This window comes from Macaca thibetana, chromosome 16 (assembly GCF_024542745.1).
Source record: "Macaca thibetana thibetana isolate TM-01 chromosome 16, ASM2454274v1, whole genome shotgun sequence".
Lineage (NCBI taxonomy): Eukaryota > Metazoa > Chordata > Mammalia > Primates > Cercopithecidae > Macaca > Macaca thibetana.
In genome coordinates, this window is record NC_065593.1 from 77,581,305 (window position 1) to 77,607,427 (window position 26,123).

At 37.8% G+C, this 26,123-nt stretch overlaps 1 protein-coding gene across 50 annotated transcripts in view; it reads right to left on the minus strand.

Annotated features, from left to right (window-relative positions):
• LOC126939504 (uncharacterized) overlaps nucleotides 1-26,123 on the minus strand; it is a 557,395-nt gene that overhangs the window by 407,202 nt on the left and 124,070 nt on the right. For 47 of the 50 annotated variants that reach the window (XM_050764893.1, XM_050764879.1, XM_050764863.1 and 44 more), the window contains exons 27-31: nucleotides 24,687-24,827; nucleotides 22,459-22,560; nucleotides 21,898-21,951; nucleotides 14,508-14,609; nucleotides 13,947-14,000 (exon numbers count right to left, since the gene is read on the minus strand). In XM_050764893.1, coding sequence (XP_050620850.1) covers nucleotides 13,947-14,000; nucleotides 14,508-14,609; nucleotides 21,898-21,951; nucleotides 22,459-22,560; nucleotides 24,687-24,827 — 453 coding nt within the window. The remainder of the gene's footprint in view (nucleotides 1-13,946; nucleotides 14,001-14,507; nucleotides 14,610-21,897; nucleotides 21,952-22,458; nucleotides 22,561-24,686; nucleotides 24,828-26,123) is intronic. The other 3 variants (XM_050764859.1, XM_050764858.1, XM_050764860.1) reach the window with 3 other exon arrangements.

Genomic DNA, 26,123 nt, shown 5'->3' on the forward strand with positions numbered 1-26,123 from the left:
AAATACCTAGGAATACAACTTACAAGGGATGTGAAGGACCTCTTCAAGGAGAACAACAAACCACTGCTCAAGGAAATAGGAGAGGACAAAAACAAATGGAAAGACATTCCATGCTCATAAAGAATCAATATCATGAAAATGGCCATACTGCCCAAAGTAATTTACAGATTCAATGCTATCTCCATCAAGCTACCAATGACTTTCTTCACAGAATTAGAAAAAACTACATTTCATATGGAACCAAAAAAGAGCCCATATAGCCAAGACAATCCTAAGCAAAATGAACAAAGCTAGAGGCATCACACTACCTGACTTCAAACTATACTATAAGGCTACAGGAACCAAAAGAGCATGGTACTGGTACCAAAACAGAGATATAGACCAATGGAACAGAACAGAGGCCTCAGAAAAAACACCACACATCTACAACCATCTGATCTTTGATAAATCTGACAAAAACAAGCGATGGGGAAAAGATTCCCTATTTAATAAATGGTGTTGGTGAAACTGGCTAGTCATATGTAGAAAGCTGAAACTGGACCCCTTCCTTACACTTTATGCAAAAAGTAACTCAAGATGGATTAAAGACTTAAATGTAAGACCTAAAACCATAAAAACCCTAGAAGAAAACTTAGGCACTACCATTCAGGATATAGACATGGGCAAAGACTTCATGACTAAAACACCAAGAGCAGTGGCAACAAAGTCCAAAATAGACAAATGGGATCTAATTAAACTAAAGAGCTTCTGCACAGCAAAAGAAACTATCATCAGAGTGAACAGGCAACCTACAGAATGGGAGAAAAATTTTGTAATCTATCCATCTGACAAAGAGCTAATATCCAGAGTCTGTAAGGAATGTAAACAAATTTACAAGGAAAAAACAATGCCATCAAAAGTAGGTGAAGGATATGAACAGACACTTCTCAAAAGAGCACATTTATGCAGCCAACAAACATGAAAAAAAGCTCATCATCACTGGTCATTAGAGAAATGCAAATCAAAACCACAATGAGATACCATCTCATGCCAGTTAGAATGGTGATCATTAAAAAGTCAGGAAAGAACAGATGTTGGAAAGGATGCGGAGAAATAGGAACACTTTTACCAACACTGTTGGTGGGAATGTAAATTAGTTCCACCATTGTGGAAGACAGTGTGGTGATTCCTCAAGGATCTAGAACCAGAAATACCATTTGACCCAGCAATCCCATTACTGGGTATATACCCAGAGGATTATAAATCATTTACTACAAAAACACATGCACACTTATGTTTATTGCAGCACTATTCACAATAGCAAAGACTTGGAACTAACCCAAATGCCCATCAATGATAGACTGGATAAAAAAAATGTGGCACATATATACCATTGAATACTATGCAGCCACAACAAAGACTGAGTTTCTGTCCTTTGCAGGGACACGGATGAACCTGGAAACTATCATCCTCAGCATAGGAACAGAAAACCAAACACCGCATGTTCTCACTCATAAGTGGGAGTTGAACAATGAGAGCACATGGACACAGGGAGGGAAACATCACACACTGGGGCCTGTCGGGGTGTGGGGGGCTAGTGGAGGGATAGCACTAGGAGAAATACCAAACGTAGATGACAGGTTGATGGGTGCAGCAAACCACCATGGCATATGTATACCTATGTAACAAACCTGCACGTTCTGCACATGTATCCCAAAACTTAAAGTGTAATTTAAAAAGAAACTATTCAAAGATTTAGACAAAGAAAAAATACTTTTCAAATTATGAAGAGAATGTGACATCAAAGCCTGACAATGCTAATGAAAACAAAGAAAATTACAAGTTAATCTCACAGATAAATAGAGATGTATAAATCCTTAACAAAATATTAGAAAAATGAACCCACCAATATGTAAAAAGGATAATACATCATGACTAAAATGAGTTTATTCCAAAAATTCAGTTGCATTTATATAAAAAAATCAACTAATGTACCACATTAACCAATAAAAGAGAAAACTCATATGACCTATCTTAATAGATACATAAAAATTGTTGAATGAAATAAAACAAACAAATATAAATGTAATCATTTTTAAAACAGGATTAAAAGGCAATTTCCTTGACCTGGTGAATGGTATTTATGAAAAACCCACAAGAAATACTTCATTTCATCCTTAGTGAAATGCTTAAAGTATTCCTTTGAGATGAGGAATAAAAGAAAGATGTCCACTATTGCTATTTTTAGCTAAGATTATTTTGGAGGTCCTAGTCCCAGTACAGAAAGATAAAGAAAAACAAAAACATAAAAGAAGTGCACATTTAAAAAATTAACTTTAAGAAACATCATATGGTCACGAAATAGAAAACACAGTCCTATAAAGATACATGTTCTCAGCAGAAACCTTATAAGCCAGAAGTGATTGGGGTCCTATCTTTAACCTCCTTAAATAGAATAATAGTCATTCATGAATTTTGCATCCAGCAAAACTAAGTTTCATAAATGAAGCAGAAATAAAGTATTTTTCAGACAAACAAATGCTGAGGGAATTTGTCACTATCAGACCAGGCTTACAGGAAATGCTAAAAGGAGTTCTAAATCTTGAAACCAAAGGTTGATATGCACCAGAATAGAACTTCTTTAAAGCACAGAACTTACGGGGCCTGTAAAACAATAATCCAATGAAATAAAACAAATGATCTAGGTAACAATCAATAGGATGACTGGAACAGTACCTCACATCTCAATATTATCATTGAACATAAATGCCCTAAATGTTCCACTTAAAAGACAGATTGGCAGAATGGATTTAAAAATCACAAACCAAACATCTGCTGTCTTCAGAGACTCACCCAACATGTAAGGATTCATACAAACTCAAGGTAAAGATGTGGAAAAGATATTTTGCAAACAGGGAAACCAAACATGAGCAAAGGTAGCTCTTCTTATATTAGAGAAAACAGATTTTAAAGCAACAACAGTAAAAAAAAAAAAAAAAAAAAAAAAAAAAAAAAAAAGGACAATGTTATTATATAATGATAAAAGGATCAATCCAACAAGAAGAGATTACAACCCTAAATATACATCCACTTAACTCTGGAGCTCCCAGATTCATAAGATGATTAATACTAGACCTAAGAAATTAGATAAACAGCAACAGAATAGGGGACTTCAACACTCCACTGACAGCACTAGACATATCATCAAGGCAGAAAGTCAACAAGAAACACTGGACCTAAACTGCACTTTAGAGCAGATGGACTTCACAGATATTTACAGAACATTCTACCCAAGAACTACAGAATATACATTCTTCTCATCAGCATATGCAACATTCTCCAAGACACACCATATGATAGGCTACAAAACAAAACTCAATAAATTTTTAAAAATCAAATTCATATCAGTATCTTCTCAGGCCACAGTGGAATAAAACTAGAAATCAATTCCAAAAGGAATCCTCAAAACTATGCAAATACATGGAAATTAAACAATGTCCTCTTGAATGATTTGGCGTTTAGCAGTGAAATCAAGATGGAAATTAAATAATTCTTTGAAATTAATGATATTAGCAATACAAGTTATCAAAGCCTCTGGGATATAGCAAAAGCAGTGCTAAGAGGAAAGTTTATAGTACCAAATGACTATATCGAAAAGTCTGAAAAAAATTACAAATTGAACCACCTAACATCACACTTCAAAGCATTAGAAAAACAAGAACAAACCAAACCCAAAGCTAGCAGTCAAAAAGAAATCATAAAGATCAGAGCAGAACTAAATGACATTGAAACAAAAAAAAATACAAAAAAGATCAATGAAACAAAAGTTGGTTCTTTGGAAAGATAAACAAAATTGATAGACTATTAGCTAGATTAACCAAGAAAGCAGATTCAACCAAGCTCAATTAGAAATGAAAACGGAGACATTACAATCAATACCATAGACATACAAAAGATCATTCGAGACTACTATGAACACTTCTATGCATACAAACTAGAAAATCCAAAGGAAATGCATAAATTTCTGGAAACATACAACACTCCTACATTAAATCAGAAAGAAATAGAAATCCTGGACAGACCAATAACACACAGTGAGACTGAATTGGTAATTCAAAAATTGCCAACAAAAAAAGTCCAGGGATTCACAGTTGAATGCTACCAGACACTCAGAGAATTGGTACCAATCTTACTGAAACTATTCCATAAAATTAAGAGAGGGAATACCTCCAAACTCATTCTATGAAGACAGTATCACCCTAATACCAAAACCAGGAAAGGACATAACAAAAAGAATACTACAGACCAATATCCCTGATGAACACAGACACAAAAATCCTCAACAAAATACTAGCAAACCAAGTCCAACAGCACATCAAAAAGATAATACACACAATCAAGCTGATTTAATCCCAGGGATGCAGGGATAGTTTAACATACAGAAGTCAATAAATGTGATACATCACATAAACAGCATTAAAAACAAAAATCATATGGTTATCTCAATAGGTGCAGAAAAAGCACCCTGGCTGGGCATGGTGGCTCACACCTGTAATCCCAGCACTTTGGGAGGCCTAGGTGGGTGGATCAGGAGGTCAGGAGATAGAGACCATCCTGGCTAACAAGGTGAAATGCCATCTCTACTAAAAATACAAAAAAATTAGCCAGGCATGGTGGCACACGCCTGTAGTCCCAGCTACTCAAGAAGCTGAGGCAGGAGAATTGCTTGAACCCCGGAGGCGGAGGTTTCAGTGAGCCAAGATTGTGCCACCACACTCCAGCCTGGCTGACAGAGCGAGACTTTGCCAAAAAAAAAAACAAAAAACAAAAACTAGCTTCCTTTCCTGATAGAAATGCTATCATAAACTAGGCATACATTCAATCCAAAAAAACTAGGCATTGAAGGGACATTCCTCAAAATAATAAAAGCCATGTATGACAAACCCACAGCCAACATCAAATTGAATGGGGAAAAGTTGAAAGCATTCCTCCTGAGAACTGGAGCAAGATAAGGATGCCTACTTTCACCACTTGTGTTCAGCATAGTATTGGAAGTCCTAGCCAGAGCAATCAGGCAAGAGAAAGGAATAAACGGCATCCATATTAGAAAAAAGGAAGTCAAACTATCACTGTCCACCAATGATATGATGATATACCTCAAAAACCATAAAGACTCCTCAAAAAGACTCCGACTTTGATAAATAAATTTAGTAAAGTTATAGGTGACATAATCAGTGTACATAAATCAGTAGCATTGCTGTACACTGACAGCAATCAACTGAGAATCAAATCAAGAACATGATCCCATTTCTAATAGCTGCAAAATAAAATAAAATACCTAGAAATATACCTACACAACAAAATGAAAGTTGTCTATAAGGAGAACTCCAAAACCCTGCTGAAAGAAATCACAGACAACACAAACAAATGGAAAAATATCCCATGCTTATGGATTGGGAGAATCAATATTGTAAAATGACCATACTGCCCAAAACAATCTACAGATTTCATGCAATTGCTATCAAAATACCAACATTATTTTTCACCTAACTAGAAAAATAAAGTCTAAAATTCGTATGGAACCTAAAAAGAGCCTGAATAGCCAAAGCAATCCTAAACAAAAAGAATAAATCTGAGGCATCACATTACCTGACTTGAAATTATACTCCAAGGTTATAGTTACTAAAAGAGAATGGTACTATTAAAAAAAAAAGTAGATATATAGACTAATGGAACAGAATAAAGAACCCAGAAATAAAGCCAAATACTTGCAACCATCTGATCTTTGACAAAGCATACAAAAACATAAATTAGGGAAAGGGCAGCCTATTTAATAAATGGTACTAGGAAAACTGGATAGCCACATCTCTCTCCTTATTTCTCACCTTACACAAAAATCACCTTATACAAAAATATCTCACCTTGTACAAAAATCAACTTAAGATGGATCAAAGACTTAAATCTAAGATCTGAAACCATTACAATTCTAGAAGAAAACCTAGGAAAAGCCCTTCTGGACATTGGCCTTGGCAAAAAATTTATGACTATGACCCCAACAACAAATGCAACAAAAACAAGAATAAATGAGTTGCACCTAATTAAACTAAAAACCTTCTGCACAGCAAAAGACATAATTATTATGGTAAACAGACAACCAATAATATAGAAGGAATTATTTGCAAACCATATATCTGACAAAGGACTAATATCCAGAATCTACAAGGAACTCAAACAAGTCAGCAAGAAAAAAAAACCACACAATACCATTAGAAAGTGGGCAAATGACATGAGCAGATATTTCTTAAAAGAGGATACATGAATAACCAACATACATATGAAAAAATGCTCAGCATTACTAATAACCAAGGAAATGCAAATTAAAACCATGATGAGATACCATGTTACCTCTGTCAGAATAGTCATTATTAAAAAGTCCAAAAACAATAGATGTTGACATGGCTATGGTGAAAAGGGAAGGTTTACACATTGCGGGTGGGAATATAAATTAGTACGACCTTTATGGAAAACAATATAAAGATTTCTTAAAAGAACTAAAAGTAGGCCAGGTGCGGTGGCTCAAGCCTGTAATCCCAGCACTTTGGGAGGCCGAGACGGGCGGATCACGAGGTCAGGAGATCGAGACCAGCCTGGCTAACACGGTGAAACCCCGTCTCTACTAAAAAATACAAAAAAAAAAAAACTAGCCGGGCGAGGTGGCGGATGCCTGTAGTCCCAGCTACTCGGGAGGCTGAGGCAGGAGAATGGCGTAAACCCCAGAGGCGGAGCTTGCAGTGAGCTGAGATCCGGCCACTGCACTCCAGCCTGGGCGACAGAGCAAGACTCCATCTCAAAAAAAAAAAAAAAAAAAAGAACTAAAAGTAGATCTACCATTTGATCCAGCAATCTCACTACTGAGTACCCAAAGGAAAAAAGTAATTATATCAAAAAGACACCTGCACATGTATACTTACTGCAGCACAATTCATAATGGCAAAGATATGGAACCAACCTAAGTGCCCATCAACCAATGAGTGAATAAAGAAAATGTACTACATATACACCATGGAATACTACTCAGCCATAAAAAGGAATAAAATAATGTCTTTTACAACACCTACGACGGAGTTGGAGGCCATTATTCTAAGTGAAGTAACTCAGGAATGGAAAACCAACTACAGTATGTTTGCACTTATAAGTGGCAGCTAAGCTATGGGTATGCAAAGACATACACAGTGGTATAATGGACTTTAGAGACTCAGAAAGGGGAGGTGTGAGAGAGGTGAGGAATAGAAAATTACATATTGGGTACAATGTACACTACTCAGGTGACAGTTACACTAAAATCTCAGACTTCACCACTATATAATTCATCCATATAACCAAAAATCACTTGTACCCCAAAAACGATTAAAATAAAACAGTTTTAATTAACATAGAAAATATGCAAGTTCTCCCAAATTGAACTATATATTCAAAACTCCCAAAGGATTTTGACAATCTGTTCACAAAATTTATATAGAAAAGGAAAGCTTAAAGAACAGTCAATACATACTTGAAGAACAACAAAATGGGGGAATTGGGGGCCTCACCTACCATATATAAGGTTTATTTTAAAACTATATTAAATATGTGGTACTGATACAAGGATAGAAATATAGGCCAATGGAAGGAACTATGTATAATTAGACACCTGATAAAGACAAAACTGATATTATTGGTCAGTAAGGAGAGTTTTCTCAATAAATGATATAGAAATAATAAAATTGGGCCCCTGTTTATCAACATAAGAAAAATTACATCTGGATAGATCAAAGACATAAAAATGAAATGCAAAACTATAACACTTTTAGAAGATAACAGAAGAATCTCTTCACGGTCTCAGGACAGGGGCAGGATTTCTCAAACATGACAAAGTTTACTACTCATAAGGTAAATATTGATACATTTGAGTATATGCATATTAAGAAATAATGTATACCAAAAGATACCATAAAAAGTTAAAAAACAAGCCACAGACTGAGAGACAATATTGGCAAAGCACAGTGCTAAAGACCAGTATCCAGAATATATATAAAGAACCTCTATAAATTAACATTTTAAAAATGAAATCCCTCTCACCAAAAAAATGAGGAGAAGTAACTGGGCATTTATTAGATAGTAAATTGAAATAGCTGAAAACATCTGAAAGGTGCTCGATCTTATTAGTAATCAAAGAATTTTAACTAAAAACTAAAATTATGTATTTTTACTTTCCCACCAGATTTGAAAAAAGTAAAACAAAAATCTAACAATACCAAGTGTTGGTTAATATATGCAACCACAGAAATTCTTTCCCATTATTGGTAAGGGTATAAACCATTATACCTACTTTGTAAATGTTTGGCATTAGTTTGTAAAGTAAAACATGAAAATACTCTAAGACCTAGTAGTTCTCCTGGAAATATATTCAAAGAAGCTCTTGTACATGCATATCAAGAGATAAATATGACACTCTTCTTCATAACAGCATAGCAAAAACTGAACTCTGCCTAAGTTCATCAACAATAGGGCAGATTTGTCTTAAAACTGGTTTCTTCATGAAATGGAAAACTACACAACAGTAAAAAGGCATGAACGAGGCAGCACCCAAGATGGCTGAATAGGAACAGCTCCAGCTTCCAGCTCCAAGCCTGAGCAACACAGAACACAGGTGATTTCTGCATTTTCAAGTGAGGTACTGGGTTCGTCTCACTGGGGCATGTAAAACAGTAGGTGCTGGTCCTCGGGTGCAGCCGAACCAGTGAGAGCTGATGCAGGGCGAGGCATCGCCTCACCTGGATGGCGCAAGGGGGAAGGGAATTCCTTTACCTAGCCAAGGGAAACTGAGACACACAACACCTGGAAAATTGGGTAACTCCCACCCTAATACTGTACTTTACCAAGGGTCTTAGCAAACGGCACACCAGAAGATTATATCCCACACCTGGACCAGATGGTCGCACGCCCACGGAGCCTCCCTCATTGCTAGCACAGCAGTCTGAGATCTAACTGCAAGGTAGCAGCGAGGCTGGGGGAGGGGCGCCCACCATTGCTGAGGCTAGAGTAGATAAACAAACTCGCCAGTAAACTCCAATTGGGGGGAGCCCACCAGAGCTCAAGGAGGCCTGCCTGCCTCTGTAGACTCCACCTCTGGGGACAGGGCATAGCTAAACAAAAAGCAGCAGAAACCTCTGCAGATATAAATGTTCCTGTCTGAACAGCTTTGAAGAGAGCAGTGGTTCTCCCAGCACAGAGGTTGAGATCTGAGAACGGACAGACTGCCTGTAGAAGTGGGTCCCTGACCGCTGAGTAGCCTAACTGGAAGACATCCTCCACTAGGTGCACACCAACAACTCACACCTCACAAGGCTGAGTACACCTCTGAGACGAAGCTTCCAGAGCAAGATTCAGACAGTAACACTCGCTGTTCAGTAATATGCTATCTTCTGCAGCTTCCGCTGGTGATACCCAGGCAAACAGGGTCTGGAGTGGACCTCAAAAAACTCCAACAGAACCGCAGCTGTTGGTATCAATTAACCCTAAATGTAAATGGACTAAATGGTCCAATTAAAAGACACAGACTGAAAAATTGGATAAAGAGTCAAGACCCATCAGTTTGCTGTATTCAGGAGACCCATCTCACATGCAGAGACACACATAGGCTCAAAATAAAGGGATGGAGGAAGATCTACCAAGCAAATGGAAAATAAAAAAAAAGCAGCGGTTGCAATCCTAGTCTCTGATAAAACAGACTTTAAACCATCACAGATCAAAAGAGACAAAGAAGGCCATTACATAATGTTAAAGGGATCAATTCATCAGGAAGAGCTAACTATTCTAAATATACATGCACCCATTACAGGAAAACCCAGATTCATAAAGCAAGTCCTTAGAGACGTACGAAGAGACTTCGACTCCCATAAAATAATACTGGGAGACTTTAACACACCACTGTCAACATTAGACAGATCAACGAGACAGAAAGTTAACAAGGATATCCAGGAATTGAATTCAACTCTGCACCAAGCAGACCTAATACACATCTACAGAACTCTCCAACCCAAATTAACAGAATATACGTTCTTTACAGCACCACATCTCACTTATTCCAAAATTGATGACATAGTTGGAAGTAAAGCACTCCTCAGCAAATGTACAAGAACAGAAATTATAACAAACTGTCTCTCAGACAACAGGGCAATCAAACTAGAACTCAAGACGAAGAAACTCAATCAAAACCACTCAACTACATGGAAATTGAACAACCTGCTCCTGAATGACAACTGGGTAAATAACGAAATGAAGGCAGAAATAAAGATGTTCTTTGAAACCAATGAGAACAAAGACACAACGTACCAGAATCTCTGGGACACATTTAAAGCAGTGTGTAGAGGGAAATTTATAGCACTAAATGCCCACCACAGAAAGCAGGAAAGATCTGAAATCGACACCCTACCATCACAATGAAAAGAACTAGAGAAGCAACAGCAAACACATTCAAAAGCTAGCAGAAGGCAAGAAATAACTAAGATCAGAGCAGAACTGAAGGAGATAGAGACACAAAAACCCTACAAAAAAATCTATGAATCCAGGAGCTGGTTTTCTGAAGAGATCAACAAAATTGATAGAATGCTAGCTAGCAAGACTAATAAAGAAGAAAAGAGAGAAGAACCAAATAGACGCAATAACACATGATAAAGGGGATATCACCACCGACCCCACAGAAATACAAACTACCATCAGAGAATACTATAAACACCTCTATGCAAATAAACTAGAAGATCTACAAGAAATGGGTCAATTCCTGGACACATACACCCTCCCAAGGCTAAACCAGGAAGAAGCTGAATCACTGAATAGACCAATAATGGGCTCTGAAATTGAGGCAACCATTAATAGGCTACCAACCAAAAAAAATCCAGGACCAGACGGATTCACAGCCAAATTCTACCAGAGATACAAGGAGGAGCTGGTACCATTCCTTCTGAAACTATTCCAATCAATAGAAAAAGAGAGAATCCTCCCTAACTCATTTTATGAGGCCAGTATCATCGTGACACCAACGCCTGGCAGAGACACAACAAGAAAAGAGAATTTTAGACCAATAGCCCTGATGAACATCGATGCAAAAATCCTCCATAAAATACTGGCAAACAGAATCCAGCAGCACATCAAAAGGCTTAACCACCAAGATCAAGTTGGCTTCATCCCTGGGATGCAAGGCTGCTTCAACGTACGCAAATCAATAAACGTAATCCATCACATAAACAGAACCAAAGACAAAAAACACATGATTATCTCAACAGACGGAGAAAAGGCCTTCAACAAAATTCAACAGTCCTTCATGCTAAAAATTCTCAGTAAACTAGGTATTGATAGAACGTATCTCAAAATAATACGAGCTATTTATCACAAACCCACGGCCAGTATCATACCAAATGGGCAAAAACTGGAAGCATTCCCTTTCAACACCAGCACAAGACAGGGCTGCCCTCTCTCACCACTCCTATTCAACACAGTGTCTCCTATTGAACATATTGTTGGAAGTTCTGGCCAGGGCAATCAGGCAGGAGAAAGAAATAAAGGGTGTCAATTAGGAAAAAAGGATGTCAAAGTGTCCCTGTTTGCAGATGACATGACTGTATATACAGAAAGCCCCATCGTCTTGGCCCGAAATCTCCTTAAGCTGATAAACAACTTCAGCAAAGTCTCAGGATACAAAATCAATGTGCAAAAATCACAAGCATTCTCATACGCCAATAAGAGACAAACAGAGAGCCAAATCATGAGTGAACTCCCATTCACAACTGCTTCAAAGAGAATAAAATACCTAGGCATCCAACTTACCAGGGATGTGAAGGACCTCTTCAAGGAGAACTACAAAGCACTGCTCAACAAAGTAAAAGAGGACACAACCAAATGGAAGAACATTCCATGCTCACGGATAGGAAGAATCAATATCGTGAAAATGGCCATACTGCCCAAGGTGATTTATAGATTCAGTGCCATCCCAGCAAGCTACCAATGACTTTCTTCACGGAATTGGGAAAAGCTACCTTAAAGTTCACATGGAACCAAAAAAGAGCGTGCATTGCGAAGACAATCCTAAGCAAAAAGAACAAAGCGGGAGGCATCATGCTACCTGACTTCAAACTACACTACAAGGCTACAGTAACCAAAACAGCATGGTACTGGTACCAAAACAGAGATATAGACCAATGGAACAGAACAGAGGCCTCAGAAAAAACACCACACATCTACAACCATCTCATCTTTGACAGACCTGACAAAAACAAGAAACGGGGAAAGGATTCCCTATTTAATAAATGGTGCCGGGAAAACTGGCTAGCCATATGTAGAAAGCTGAAAGGGGATCCCTTCCTTATGCCTTATACAAAAATTAATTCAAGGTAGATTACAGACTTAAATGTTAGACCTAAAAGCATAAAAACCCTAGAAGAAAACCTAGCCAATATCATTCAGGACATAGGCATGGGCAAGGACTTCATGACTAAAACACCAAAAGCAATGGCAACAAAAGCCAAAATAGACACATGGGGTCTAATTACACTAAAGAGTTTCTGCACAGCAAAGGAAACTACCACCAGAGTGAAAAGGCAACCTACAGAATGGGAGACAATTTTTGCAATCTACCCATCTGACAGAGGGCTAATATTCCAGAATCTACAAAGAACTTAAACAAATTTACAAGAAAAAAATCAAACAACCCCATCAAAAAGTGAGCAAAGGATATGAACAGACACTTTTCAAAAGAAGACATTAATGCAGCCAACAGACACGTGAAAAAGTGCTCATCACCACTGGTCATCAGAGAAATGCAAAGCAAAAGCACAAGGAGATAGCATCTCACACCAGTTAGAATGGCGATCATTAAAAAGTCAGGAAACGGCAGCTGCTGGCGAGGATGTGGAGAAATAGGAAGGCTTTTACACTGTTGGCGGGAGTGTAAACTAGTTCCACCATTGTGGAAGACAGTGTGGCGATTCCTCAAGGATCCAGAACGAGAAATAACATTGGACCCAGCAATCCCATCACTGGGTATACACCCAAAGGATTATATATCATGCTACTATAAAGACACACACACACGTATGTTTATTGCGGCACTATTCACAATAGCAAAGACTTGGAACCAACCCCAACGTCCATCAGTGGTAGACTGGATTAAGAAAATGTGGCACATGTACACCATGGAATACTATGCAGCCATAAAAAAAGGATGAGTTCGTGTCCTTTGCAGCAACACGGATGAAGCTGGAATCCATCATTCTGAGCAAACTATGGCAAGGACAGAAGACCAAACACCACGTGTTCTCACTCATCGGTGGGAACTGAACAATGAGAACACTTGGACACAGGGCGGGGAACATCACACCCTGGGGCCAGTCGTGATGTGGGGGGGATGGGGGAGGGACAGCGTTAGGAGAAATACCTAATGCAAATGACGAGTTAATGGGTGCAGCAAACCAACACGGCACATGTATACACATGTAACAAACCTGTACGTTGTGCACATGTACCCCACAACTTAAAGTGTAATTGAAAGCAAAAGTCAAAAAACAAGTATGACATATTTTATTTTTGTAAAACTAGGTGGTTAGATGCTTGCAATGAACACATTACTTTGATCCTTTTAATGCTTCACCCTGTTTTCACTGTGTCCATCTAGTTATTTGGGTCTATAAATACTGGTGAAATCATTTTATTGGAAAACAGTACTAATGAATGTAAGATGTGATCAAGATATAGTTCTTTTGTTTTGACTGATAAAACACAGATAATGTTAATCTGTTAGCAAAGGCAGATATTTTATCAAAATATTGAAAATATGTGAATTTATAAGCCACCAATAGAATATTAGAAAAATACTATTAAAAATTTCAGTGTAAATCATCATTTATTGCAAATCATGTGTAACAAATTCTTACCAGTAAAAGCTTTCACTTCATCCTCCAATGCTTTCAGAGCCACTTTATTATCAGCTATAACACAAAGGCATAATTTGAAGCTCATAACATGTTATATCACAAGAACACTCTCCTCCCTCCTATGATTATAACACCTAGTAGCAGCACTTAGGAAGTATACTGGGCATTTTATTAAGCACTTTAGTCATTTGATAAATATTTACTCAGAATATGTTATGAAGATGAAGAAACAATTATAAATATTGAAAATAAACTTATTTAGAAAATGTGAATTTGACGTTATAACCCATAAAACAGCAAATCTTATATTTGACAATAGAAAGATGGAATTCAAAAGTGGCTTTTTCCTAGGGGTCAGGTTTCTTGTCCTCAGAATTTGGAAGGCTCTTGTATTGACCATGCCGCTAGTATTCAGAATACTACCTTCCCTACTTTGTTACTCTGACTGTCTTATTTAATCTTGCCATTTGCATTATGAAAAGTTCTTTTTTCCCTTTCCTTCTAATGCTAAAAGCACACAGAACACAATACCCAAAAACCTGTGATATCTAGCATGCTCACCACCGACTGGCAGGCTTTGTGTCAGATCTTCAAGTTCTTTATCTGTGAGCTTGATTCCCATGTTGTCTAGAACGGTCTTCAGGTTTTTTATATCAGCCTTCCCTAATCAGAAAGACACAGGCTGTGAGGAAAATGTAGAGACTCTAAAACAAAATCTCTAATTTTTTTTTTTTCAGACGCATACACATTGGGAAGTTGAGAAAAGCTATGGATCTTTTATTTCCACAGAGTACGCATATGCATTTTCATAAACTGCGCATTAGGATTTAGGAGGATGTGCTAAAGCCCATTCATGATTATATTTTTCTACATAAAGAGAAAAAATTCGTTGAATCAATATATAAATGAAATTGACCATGGAATTAAAATTAGGATCCTTTCCTTTAAACCAATTAACTGATCAGTGGATGCAAACTTGGGTCAATCATTGACATATTTTGACCAATACATAGGATTAAAAAGTAACCTCTCAATATTATTCCTAATAATGATAACGATAGCTAACGTTTATGAAGAACTTTTATTTTGGTACCAGGCATCATACAAAACATTTCATTTATATGTTGTCATTTAATCTCAGACAGATATCAGACAACAGTTGACTAAATTTCTTACATAGATAGCTCATCTTTTCCTTGACTTTTTTGGCATGTAATTACATCTTCCCCACTAAGTTTATAAACTCTAAGAGAGTATGGGATACATTTCTCAACAATATGGTTGATTATCTGGTTAAATAACGATAAATCTGTTTTTCAAAAATCTAATGGAATCTATGTATTAGAGAGGTTGCAGGATTCACAATGAAATTAGTAGTGAATAATGGGAAGGCCAAATGAGTGCCTTATATTCATCTATCTCCTTATTACTTTCCCTCACATTTAAGGTATTTCATACTACTCAGCACTATGTTTTTTCCCCAACATTTTACAATAAAATGTGCCAAACATGCAGAAACATTGAAAGAATAGCACAACGAACCATCACCACTTACATGAAATAAGAGTTAACATTTCGCCATAGTTTACTTTTTCTCTCTCAAACTGTCTTTCCATATGTATGTGTGAGTGTATACATAAATATGTTTTCCTTTCCTCAACGTATTTTGACTGTAAATGGTGGACATCGTAACTTATTATCCCTAAACACTGCAGCATGCAATGAATCTTCTAAGAATAAGGATATTCTCTTATGCGACATTGTTGATAAATACACAGCACACTCACACCTAAGAGAATTAACGACAATCCCTTAGTGTCATGTTACATCCAGTTCATATTTAAAAATATTTTTGTTAATTGTCCCCCAAACATCTATTACAGCTGTTTCTGTCAAAAGTTCACATTGCATTTAGTTATTCTCTTTGTCTCTTCAAATCTAAAAGTTAGCTGGGCGCAGTGGCTCACTGCTGTAATCCCATCAATTTGGTAGGCCGATGTGGGCAGATCACTTGCGGTCAGGAGTTCGAGACCAGCCTGGCCAACATAGTGAAACCCCGTCTCTAGTAAAAATACAAAAATTAGCTAGTCATGGTGGTGCACACCTGTAATCTCAGCTACTTGGGAGGCTGAGGCAGAAGAAGCACCTGAACCCGGGAGGCGGAGGTAGCAGTGAGCCGAGATTGCACCACCGCACTCCAGCCAGGGCAACAGAGCGAGACTCTGTCGAGAGAGAAAAGAAAAAAAAAGTCTCCTCACTTGTTTTTTTGTTTGTTTGTTTGTTTGTTTTTCTTTAACATTGAACACCAACTTTTTTAAAAGAGTAGGCCAGTTTTCCTGTAGAATCCCTCATTCTGAATTTGTATGATTTTTTTCTTTGTGGTATTATTTTACCTGCTTTTTATTCCTCATATTTCAAATAAACTACAATCATATGGAGTCGCGGAATTTTTTCCAATGATTTATAGTAACTTGCAGGCATTTATTTCTCTCTCTCTCTCTCCCTCCCTCCGTCCTTCTTTTCTTTCTTCTCCAGAGAGGGAGTCTCACTACGTCACCCAGGCTGGAGTGCACTTCTGTGATCTCGGCTCACTGCAACCTCTGCCTCCTGGGTACAAATGATTCTCCTGCCTCAGCCTCCCAGGAAGCTGGGACTACAGGCACCCACCACTGTGCCTGGCTAATTTTTTCTTTTTATTTTATTTTATTTTTTTTTTGTATTTTTAGTAGAGACGGGGTTTCACCGACTTAGCCAGGATGGTCTCCATCTCCTGACCTCCTGATCCGCCCGCCTCGGCCTCCCAAAGTGGTGGGATTACAGGCGTGAGGCACCGCGCCTGGCCTGAAATATTACACTTTCTCAAAAGAAGGACGCCTTCCCAAGGCCAATCCCCTAACTTACTGGCAGCCTTCTGAGTTGCATGCGCGTCACGTACCAGGTACCGTCAGTTCGTGTTTATAGAATTTTGTGTCCTGTTGCTTTTTGAAAAGCAAACGTGGATGACAGCGTTTGAGCCCTCCACCCCCATCCCTACTGTGAACACTGGGCTAAGTCACAAAGACACAGAGAAGAAAACTCGCGGTAGGGGGCTATGAATGGAGAGAGCACCAGACGGTTCCCTGCAGACACAGAACCACCTCCAGCTGGTGCCCCTTGAGAGTCTCTCCGCACAATCTCGGAGGCTGATCCTCGCCCGCAAGCACAAGCGGGGAGGAGTCCTATGCCGTGGCCTAGGTCCCAAAGGAGGATCTGCCGGCTGTGCTGGAAAACACCACCAGAGGGCCCCCTTACCCTCCCAGGGAGGCTCTGACTGACTGTGAGGAGTCACATGCTGATCCTTGGACCAATGACAGGAGGGTACTGGGAACAGGACGTGAGTGCTGCTGGGATCACGTGACTGATCACAGGCTAAAGATGCCCACTGCCACTCCATGGCCCAAGATACCAACATGTTTATTTTTTACTTTTACTTTTTGTAAAGATGGGGTCTTGCTATGTTGCCCAAAATGGTCTTCAACTCCTGGCCTCCCAAAGTGCAGGGACTACAGGCGTGAGCCAGGGCATCCAGCCTCCTGACATGTTTTTTTTAATTTTTCCAGACAGTCTCGCTCTGTTGCCCAGGGTGGAGAGCAGTGGCGTGATCTCGGCCCACTGCAACCTCCATCTTCTGGGTTCAAGCAATTCTCCTACCTCAGCCTCTTGAATAGCAGGGATGACACGTGCGTATCACCACACCTGGCTAATTTTTGTATTTTTAGAAGAGATGGGGTTTCACCTTTTTGAGCAGGCTGGTCTCAAACTCCTGACCTCAAGTGATCCACTTACCTCGGACTTCCAAAGTCCTCGGATTACAGACAGCAGTCACCACGCCCAGCCTCCAGACATGTTTAAAACAGAAAAAATTCATCTACAATCACCCCTGTTAAATGGTATATTATGTAATATATCCCAGTATATGGAGACACAAGGGTAACAAGGATATCCGGGACTTGAACTCATCTCTGCACCAAGCAGACCTCATAGACGTCTACAGAACTCTCCAAACCAAATCAACAGAACTTACATTCTTCTCGGCAGCATTCATCGCACTTATTCCAAAACTGACCACATCGTTGGAAGTCAAGCACTCCTCAGCAAATGTAAAAGAATAGAAATCACAATAAACTGTCCCTCAGACCACAGTGCAATCAAATTAGAACTCAGGATTAAGAAACTCACTCAACACCGCAAAACTACATGGAAACTGAACAACTGCTCCTGGATGACTACTGGGTAAATAACGAAATGAAGACAGAAATAAAGATGTTCTTTGAAACCAATGAGAACAAAGACGCAACGTACCAGAATCTCTGGGACACGTTTAAAGCAGTGTGTAGAGGGAAATTTATAGCACTAAATGCCCACCACAGAAAGCAGGAAAGATCTGAAATCGACACCCTACCATCACAATGAAAAGAACTAGAGAAGCAACAGCAAACACATTCAAAAGCTAGCAGAAGGCAAGAAATAACTAAGATCAGAGCAGAACTGAAGGAGATAGAGACACAAAAAACTCTTCAAAAAAATCAGTGAATCCAGGAGCTGGTTTTCTGAAGAGATCAACAAAATTGATAGAACGCTAGCTAGCAAGACTAATAAAGAAGAAAAGAGAGAAGAACCAAATAGACGCAATAACACATGATAAAGGGGATATCACCACCGATCCCACAGAAATACAAACTACCATCAGAGAATACTATAAACACCTCTATGCAAATAAACTAGAAGATCTACAAGAAATGGGTCAATTCCTGGACACATACACCCTCCCAAGGCTAAACCAGGAAGAAGCTGAATCACTGAATAGACCAATAACGGGCTCTGAAATTGAGGCAACCATTAATAGGCTACCAACCAAAAAAAATCCAGGACCAGACGGATTCACAGCCAAATTCTACCAGAGATACAAGGAGGAGCTGGTACCATTCCTTCTGAAACTATTCCAATCAATAGAAAAAGAGAGAATCCTCCCTAACTCATTTTATGAGGCCAGTATCATCGTGACACCAACGCCTGGCAGAGACACAACAAGAAAAGAGAATTTTAGACCAATAGCCCTGATGAACATCGATGCAAAAATCCTCCATAAAATACTGGCAAACAGAATCCAGCAGCACATCAAAAGGCTTAACCACCAAGATCAAGTTGGCTTCATCCCTGGGATGCAAGGCTGCTTCAACGTACACAAATCAATAAACGTAATCCATCACATAAACAGAACCAAAGACAAAAAACACATGATTATCTCAACAGACGGAGAAAAGGCCTTCAACAAAATTCAACAGTCCTTCATGCTAAAAATTCTCAGTAAACTAGGTATTGATAGAACGTATCTCAAAATAATATGAGCTATTTATCACAAACCCACGGCCAGTATCATACCAAATGGGCAAAAACTGGAAGCATTCCCTTTCAACACCAGCACAAGACAGGGCTGCCCTCTCTCACCACTCCTATTCAACACAGTGTCTCCTATTGAACATATTGTTGGAAGTTCTGGCCAGGGCAATCAGGCAGGAGAAAGAAATAAAGGGTGTCAATTAGGAAAAAAGGATGTCAAAGTGTCCCTGTTTGCAGATGACATGACTGTATATACAGAAAGCCCCATCGTCTTGGCCCGAAATCTCCTTAAGCTGATAAACAACTTCAGCAAAGTCTCAGGATACAAAATCAATGTGCAAAAATCACAAGCATTCTCATACGCCAATAAGAGACAAACAGAGAGCCAAATCATGAGTGAACTCCCATTCACAACTGCTTCAAAGAGAATAAAATACCTAGGCATCCAACTTACCAGGGATGTGAAGGACCTCTTCAAGGAGAACTACAAAGCACTGCTCAACAAAGTAAAAGAGGACACAACCAAATGGAAGAACATTCCATGCTCACGGATAGGAAGAATCAATATCGTGAAAATGGCCATACTGCCCAAGGTGATTTATAGATTCAGTGCCATCCCAGCAAGCTACCAATGACTTTCTTCACGGAATTGGGAAAAGCTACCTTAAAGTTCACATGGAACCAAAAAAGAGCGTGCATTGCGAAGACAATCCTAAGCAAAAAGAACAAAGCGGGAGGCATCATGCTACCTGACTTCAAACTACACTACAAGGCTACAGTAACCAAAACAGCATGGTACTGGTACCAAAACAGAGATATAGACCAATGGAACAGAACAGAGGCCTCAGAAAAAACACCACACATCTACAACCATCTCATCTTTGACAGACCTGACAAAAACAAGAAACGGGGAAAGGATTCCCTATTTAATAAATGGTGCCGGGAAAACTGGCTAGCCATATGTAGAAAGCTGAAAGGGGATCCCTTCCTTATGCCTTATACAAAAATTAATTCAAGGTAGATTACAGACTTAAATGTTAGACCTAAAAGCATAAAAACCCTAGAAGAAAACCTAGCCAATATCATTCAGGACATAGGCATGGGCAAGGACTTCATGACTAAAACACCAAAAGCAATGGCAACAAAAGCCAAAATAGACACATGGGGTCTAATTACACTAAAGAGTTTCTGCACAGCAAAGGAAACTACCACCAGAGTGAAAAGGCAACCTACAGAATGGGAGACAATTTTTGCAATCTACCCATCTGACAGAGGGCTAATATTCCAGAATCTACAAAGAACTTAAACAAATTTACAAGAAAAAAATCAAACAACCCCATCAAAAAGTGAGCAAAGGATATGAACAGACACTTTTCAAAAGAAGACATTAATGCAGCCAACAGACACGTGAAAAAGTGCTCATCACCACTGGTCATCAGAGAAATGCAAAGCAAAAGCACAAGGAGATAGCATCTCACACCAGTTAGAATGGCGATCATTAAAAAGTCAGGAAACGGCAGCTGCTGGCGAGGATGTGGAGAAATAGGAAGGCTTTTACACTGTTGGCGGGAGTGTAAACTAGTTCCACCATTGTGGAAGACAGTGTGGCGATTCCTCAAGGATCCAGAACGAGAAATAACATTGGACCCAGCAATCCCATCACTGGGTATACACCCAAAGGATTATATATCATGCTACTATAAAGACACACACACACGTATGTTTATTGCGGCACTATTCACAATAGCAAAGACTTGGAACCAACCCCAACGTCCATCAGTGGTAGACTGGATTAAGAAAATGTGGCACATGTACACCATGGAATACTATGCAGCCATAAAAAAAGGATGAGTTCGTGTCCTTTGCAGCAACACGGATGAAGCTGGAATCCATCATTCTGAGCAAACTATGGCAAGGACAGAAAACCAAACACCGCGTGTTCTCACTCATCGGTGGGAACTGAACAATGAGAACACTTGGACACAGGGTGGGGAACATCACACCCCGGGGCCCATCACACCCCGGGGCCAGTCGTGATGTGGGGGGATGGGGGAGGGATAGCATTAGGAGAAATACCTAATGGAAATGACGAGTTAATGGGTGCAGCAAACCAACACGGCACATGTATACATATGTAACAAACCTGCACGTTGTGCACATGTACCCCACAACTTAAAGTGTAATTGAAAGCAAAAGTCAAAAAACAAGTATGACATATTTCATTTTTGTAAAACTAGGTGGTTAGATGCTTGCAATGAACTCATTACTTTGATCCTTTTAATGCTTCACCCTGTTTTCACTGTGTCCATCTAGTTATTTGGGTCTATAAATACTGGTGAAATCATTTTATTGGAAAACAGTACTAAAGAATGTAAGATGTTATCAAGATATAGTTCTTTTGTTTTGACTGATAATACGCAGATAATGTTAATCTGTTAGCAAAGGCAGATATTTTATCAAAATATTGAAAATATGTGAATTTATAAGCCACCAATAGAATATTAGAAAAATACTATTAAAAATTTCAGTGTAAATCATCATTTATTGCAAATCATGTGTAACAAATTCTTACCAGTAAAAGCTTTCACTTCATCCTCCAATGCTTTCAGAGCCACTTTATTATCAGCTATAACACAAAGGCATAATTTGAAGCTCATAACATGTTATATCACAAGAACACTCTCCTCCCTCCTATGATTATAACACCTAGTAGCAGCACTTACGAAGCATACTGGGCATTTTATTAAGCACTTTAGTCATTTGATAAATATTTACTCAGAATATGTTACGAAGATGAAGAAACAATTATAAATATTGAAAATAAACTTATTTAGAAAATGTGAATTTGATGTTATAACCCATAAAACAGCAAATCTTATATTTGATAATGGAAAGATGGAATTCAAAAGTGGCTTTTTCCTAGGGGTCAGCTTTCTTGTCCTCAGAATTTGGAAGGCTCTTGTATTGACCATGCCGCTAGTATTCAGAATACTACCTTCCCTACTTTGTTACACTGACTGTCTTATTTAATCTTGCCATTTGCATTATGAAAAGTTCTTTTTTCCTTTTCCTTCTAATGCTAAAAGTACATAAAACACAAAACTCAGAAACCAGTGATATCTAGCATGCTCACCACCGACTGGCAGGCTTTGTGTCAGATCTTCAAGTTCTTTATCTGTGAGCTTGATTCCCATGTTGTCTAGAACGGTCTTCAGGTTTTTTATATCAGCCTTCCCTAATCAGAAAGACACAGGCTGTGAGGAAAATGTAGAGACTCTAAAACAAAATCTCTAATTTTTTTTTTTCAGACGCATACACATTGGGAAGTTGAGAAAAGCTATGGATCTTTTATTTCCACAGAGTACGCATACGCATCTTCATAAACTGCGCATTAGGATTTAGGAGGATGTGCTAAAGCCCATTCATGATTATATTTTTCTACATAAAGAGAAAAAATTCGTTGAATCAATATATAAATGAAATTGACCATGGAATTAAAATTAGGATCCTTTCCTTTAAACCAATTAACTGATCAGTGGATGCAAACTTGGGTCAATCATTGACATATTTTGACCAATACATAGGATTAAAAAGTAACCTCTCAATATTATTCCTAATAATGATAATGATAGCTAACGTTTACGGAGAGCTTTTATTTTGGTACCAGGCATCATACAAAACATTTCATTTATATGTTGTCATTTAATCTCAGACAGATATCAGACAACAGTTGACTAAATTCCTTATATAGATAGCTCATCTTTTCCTTGACATTTTGGCATGTAATTACATCTTCCCCACTAAGTTTATAAACTCTAAGAGAGTATGGGATACATTTCTCAACAATATGGTTGATTATCTGGTTAAATAACGATAAATCTGTTTTTCAAAAATCTAATGGAATCTATGTATTAGAGAGGTTGCAGGATTCACAATGAAATTAGTAGTGAATAATGGGAAGGCCAAATGAGTACCTTATATTCATCTATCTCCTTATTACTTTCCCTCACATTTAAGGTATTTCATACTACTCAGCACTATGTTTTTTCCCCAACATTTTACAATAAAATGTGCCAAACATGCAGAAACATTGAAAGAATAGCACAACGAACCATCACCACTTACATGAAATAAGAGTTAACATTTCGCCATAGTTTACTTTTTCTCTCTCATACTGTCTTTCCATATGTATGTGTGAGTGTATACATAAATATGTTTTCCTTTCCTCAATGTATTTTGACTGTAAATGGTGGACATCGTAACTTATTATCCCTAAACACTGCAGCATGCAATGAATCTTCTAAGAATAAGGATATTCTCTTATGCGACATTGTTGATAAATACACAGCACGCTCACACCTAAGAGAATTAACGACAATCCCTTAGTGTCATGTTACATCCAGTTCATATTTAAAAATATTTTTGTTAATTGTCCCCCAAACATCTATTACAGCTGTTTCTGTCAAAAGTTCACATTGCATTTAGTTATTCTCTTTGTCTCTTCAAATCTAAAAGTTAGCTGGGCGCAGTGGCTCACTGCTGTAATCCCATCAATTTGGTAGGCCGATGTGGGCAGATCACTTGCGGTCAGGAGTTCAAGACCAGCCTGGCCAACATAGTGAAACCCCGTCTCTAGCAAAAATACAAAAATTAGCTCGTCATGGTAATAAAAAAAAGGGAATGAACCACAGCTACAATGCACCTGTCTGGATAAATTTCACAATACTGAGCTAAAAGCAAACTATAAAAAATATATGCTGTATTATTCCATTTATATAAAGTACAAAAATCAAAACTCCACTATATATCTTTTAGGGATATGAACATAGTAAACTATAGAAAAAAAAGCAAGGACATGGTTAGAATCATGCAATAGATGCCTTCTAGACATCCCAGAAATCATTTGCTGAATCTACTGCTGTCTTTACACTCCATCTAGTCTAAAATTTATGCTAATCCAACAATAAATAGTAGGGTGTCTAATTTTATGTTCTTAGCCTAACCAGAGAACCCAAAAGTCCGTGGAACTGTGTATATAAGAAGTATCTTCTCTCTAGAATACCGGGTTGGGGTAAAGGAAGAGTAGGGCTCTACCATAGGTATTATTTGGCCTTTATACTCCAATATATGAACATCTGGTTTTAAAACATGAATAACAAAATTATGTCTGTCTTAACCAAATAAAGAACTTCCATACACTTTCCAAAAGGGTTGTGACAATTCACAATGAGCAATATATGTATATACTAGTTCCATATAACCTTTTTAAGTATACAGTATTACTACCACTTTTTAAAAATTTAGCCTGTGCGAACATGTGTACTCTAAACAGGAGAGCTGAGAAGTAAAGGAAGTACTCACCATCTGTTGCACTGTTTGATAAGACCTTAAATTGTTCTTCATCTAAAGGTTTCTCCAGGCTCTTCAAAGTGGATAAAAGGTCTTCAATGTCAACTTTCCCATCGCAGACACTATTAATAATATTCCATGCATCTTCTATTTCTATGTGTGTATATATACATATTAATGAGAAAGTGTCACAGTACTTACTCTATCCATATAAGCACATAGCAACCTCATTTGTGTGAAGTATATTCGCTTTGTAGGATATCCAATCCTTTTTGCCTCTGAAATATCTTCTAAATGGAAAGCTCTACAAAATTTTTAGGTTAAATGTTTATATGAGAAAACAATAAACAAATATTTTTAAAGTGTTCAACTCAAAAAACTAAACAACAACAAAACAGAAAAATGATCACAATTAAGATGGTGCCATAAATTATTTTTTAATTTAAAAAGTAGCCCTTGCTCTTCTTATCTACATGTTTGGAAAGAATGACAGTGCTGTTGATGAGATGTCCATAAACTGATGTTTTATTAACTTAATTTTAAGTGTTATTCAAATACTTTTAAATCTCTGTATCCACACTTTTCACTATCTTCTTATTTATGCCATCTCTATTTATTTTCCTTCGTCATAATTCCTGAAGAGTTCTTTATTTTATTAGTCTTTTTCAAGACCCAGTTTTTGGTTAAATGAATAATTTGTTTTTGTGCATATGTTCTATTTCAGTTACTCCTGCTTTCAAATTGATTAGTTTCTAACTACTGCTTTTTGCAGGGACTGTTTTGCTGTTGTAGTTTACGTTGCTGTTTAGCTTCGTGAGTTGAACAACTGAGATAATTTTCAGTATTTCTCATTTTCTAATAAAAGCATTTAAAGCTATAAGATTTCCTGTAAGACTGTTTTGGTCATACTTTACATGTTTTGACATATAGTGCTTTCATTCTCATCCATTTCTAAATAATGTTTAATTTCAGACTTTATTCTTTAACCAAATAATTATTTAGTGGAGCATCTGCTTTTCTTGCTTTTTAAAAAACTGCTTTTAATCTTCAGATCAAAATGTTTTCCACATTCCTTCATAAATGATTTTAATATATTACTACATGGTGGTCAGAATACGTGATCTGAATAACTTCTGATTTTCAGAATTCATTGACATTTTTCTTTGTAACTTAAATATATCATATATTTGTGTGAATACAAAATAGGCATTAGAAAATGTGTATTCAATGTTTTTGGAATATGAACTGCTATATGTTTCTTAAATCAGGCTTATTGTCATTTAAATCTCAAATTCTTTCTATCTTTATCTCTGTGTATAAATATATGCATTGTTTAATCTTATCTAACTTGTCAATTTAATTTTTTCATATTAGTAAAGAGTTCTAGTATACATAATTGAGTTGATCATACTCTTGGATTCATGGTGTTTTGTCATCACTCATCTTCAA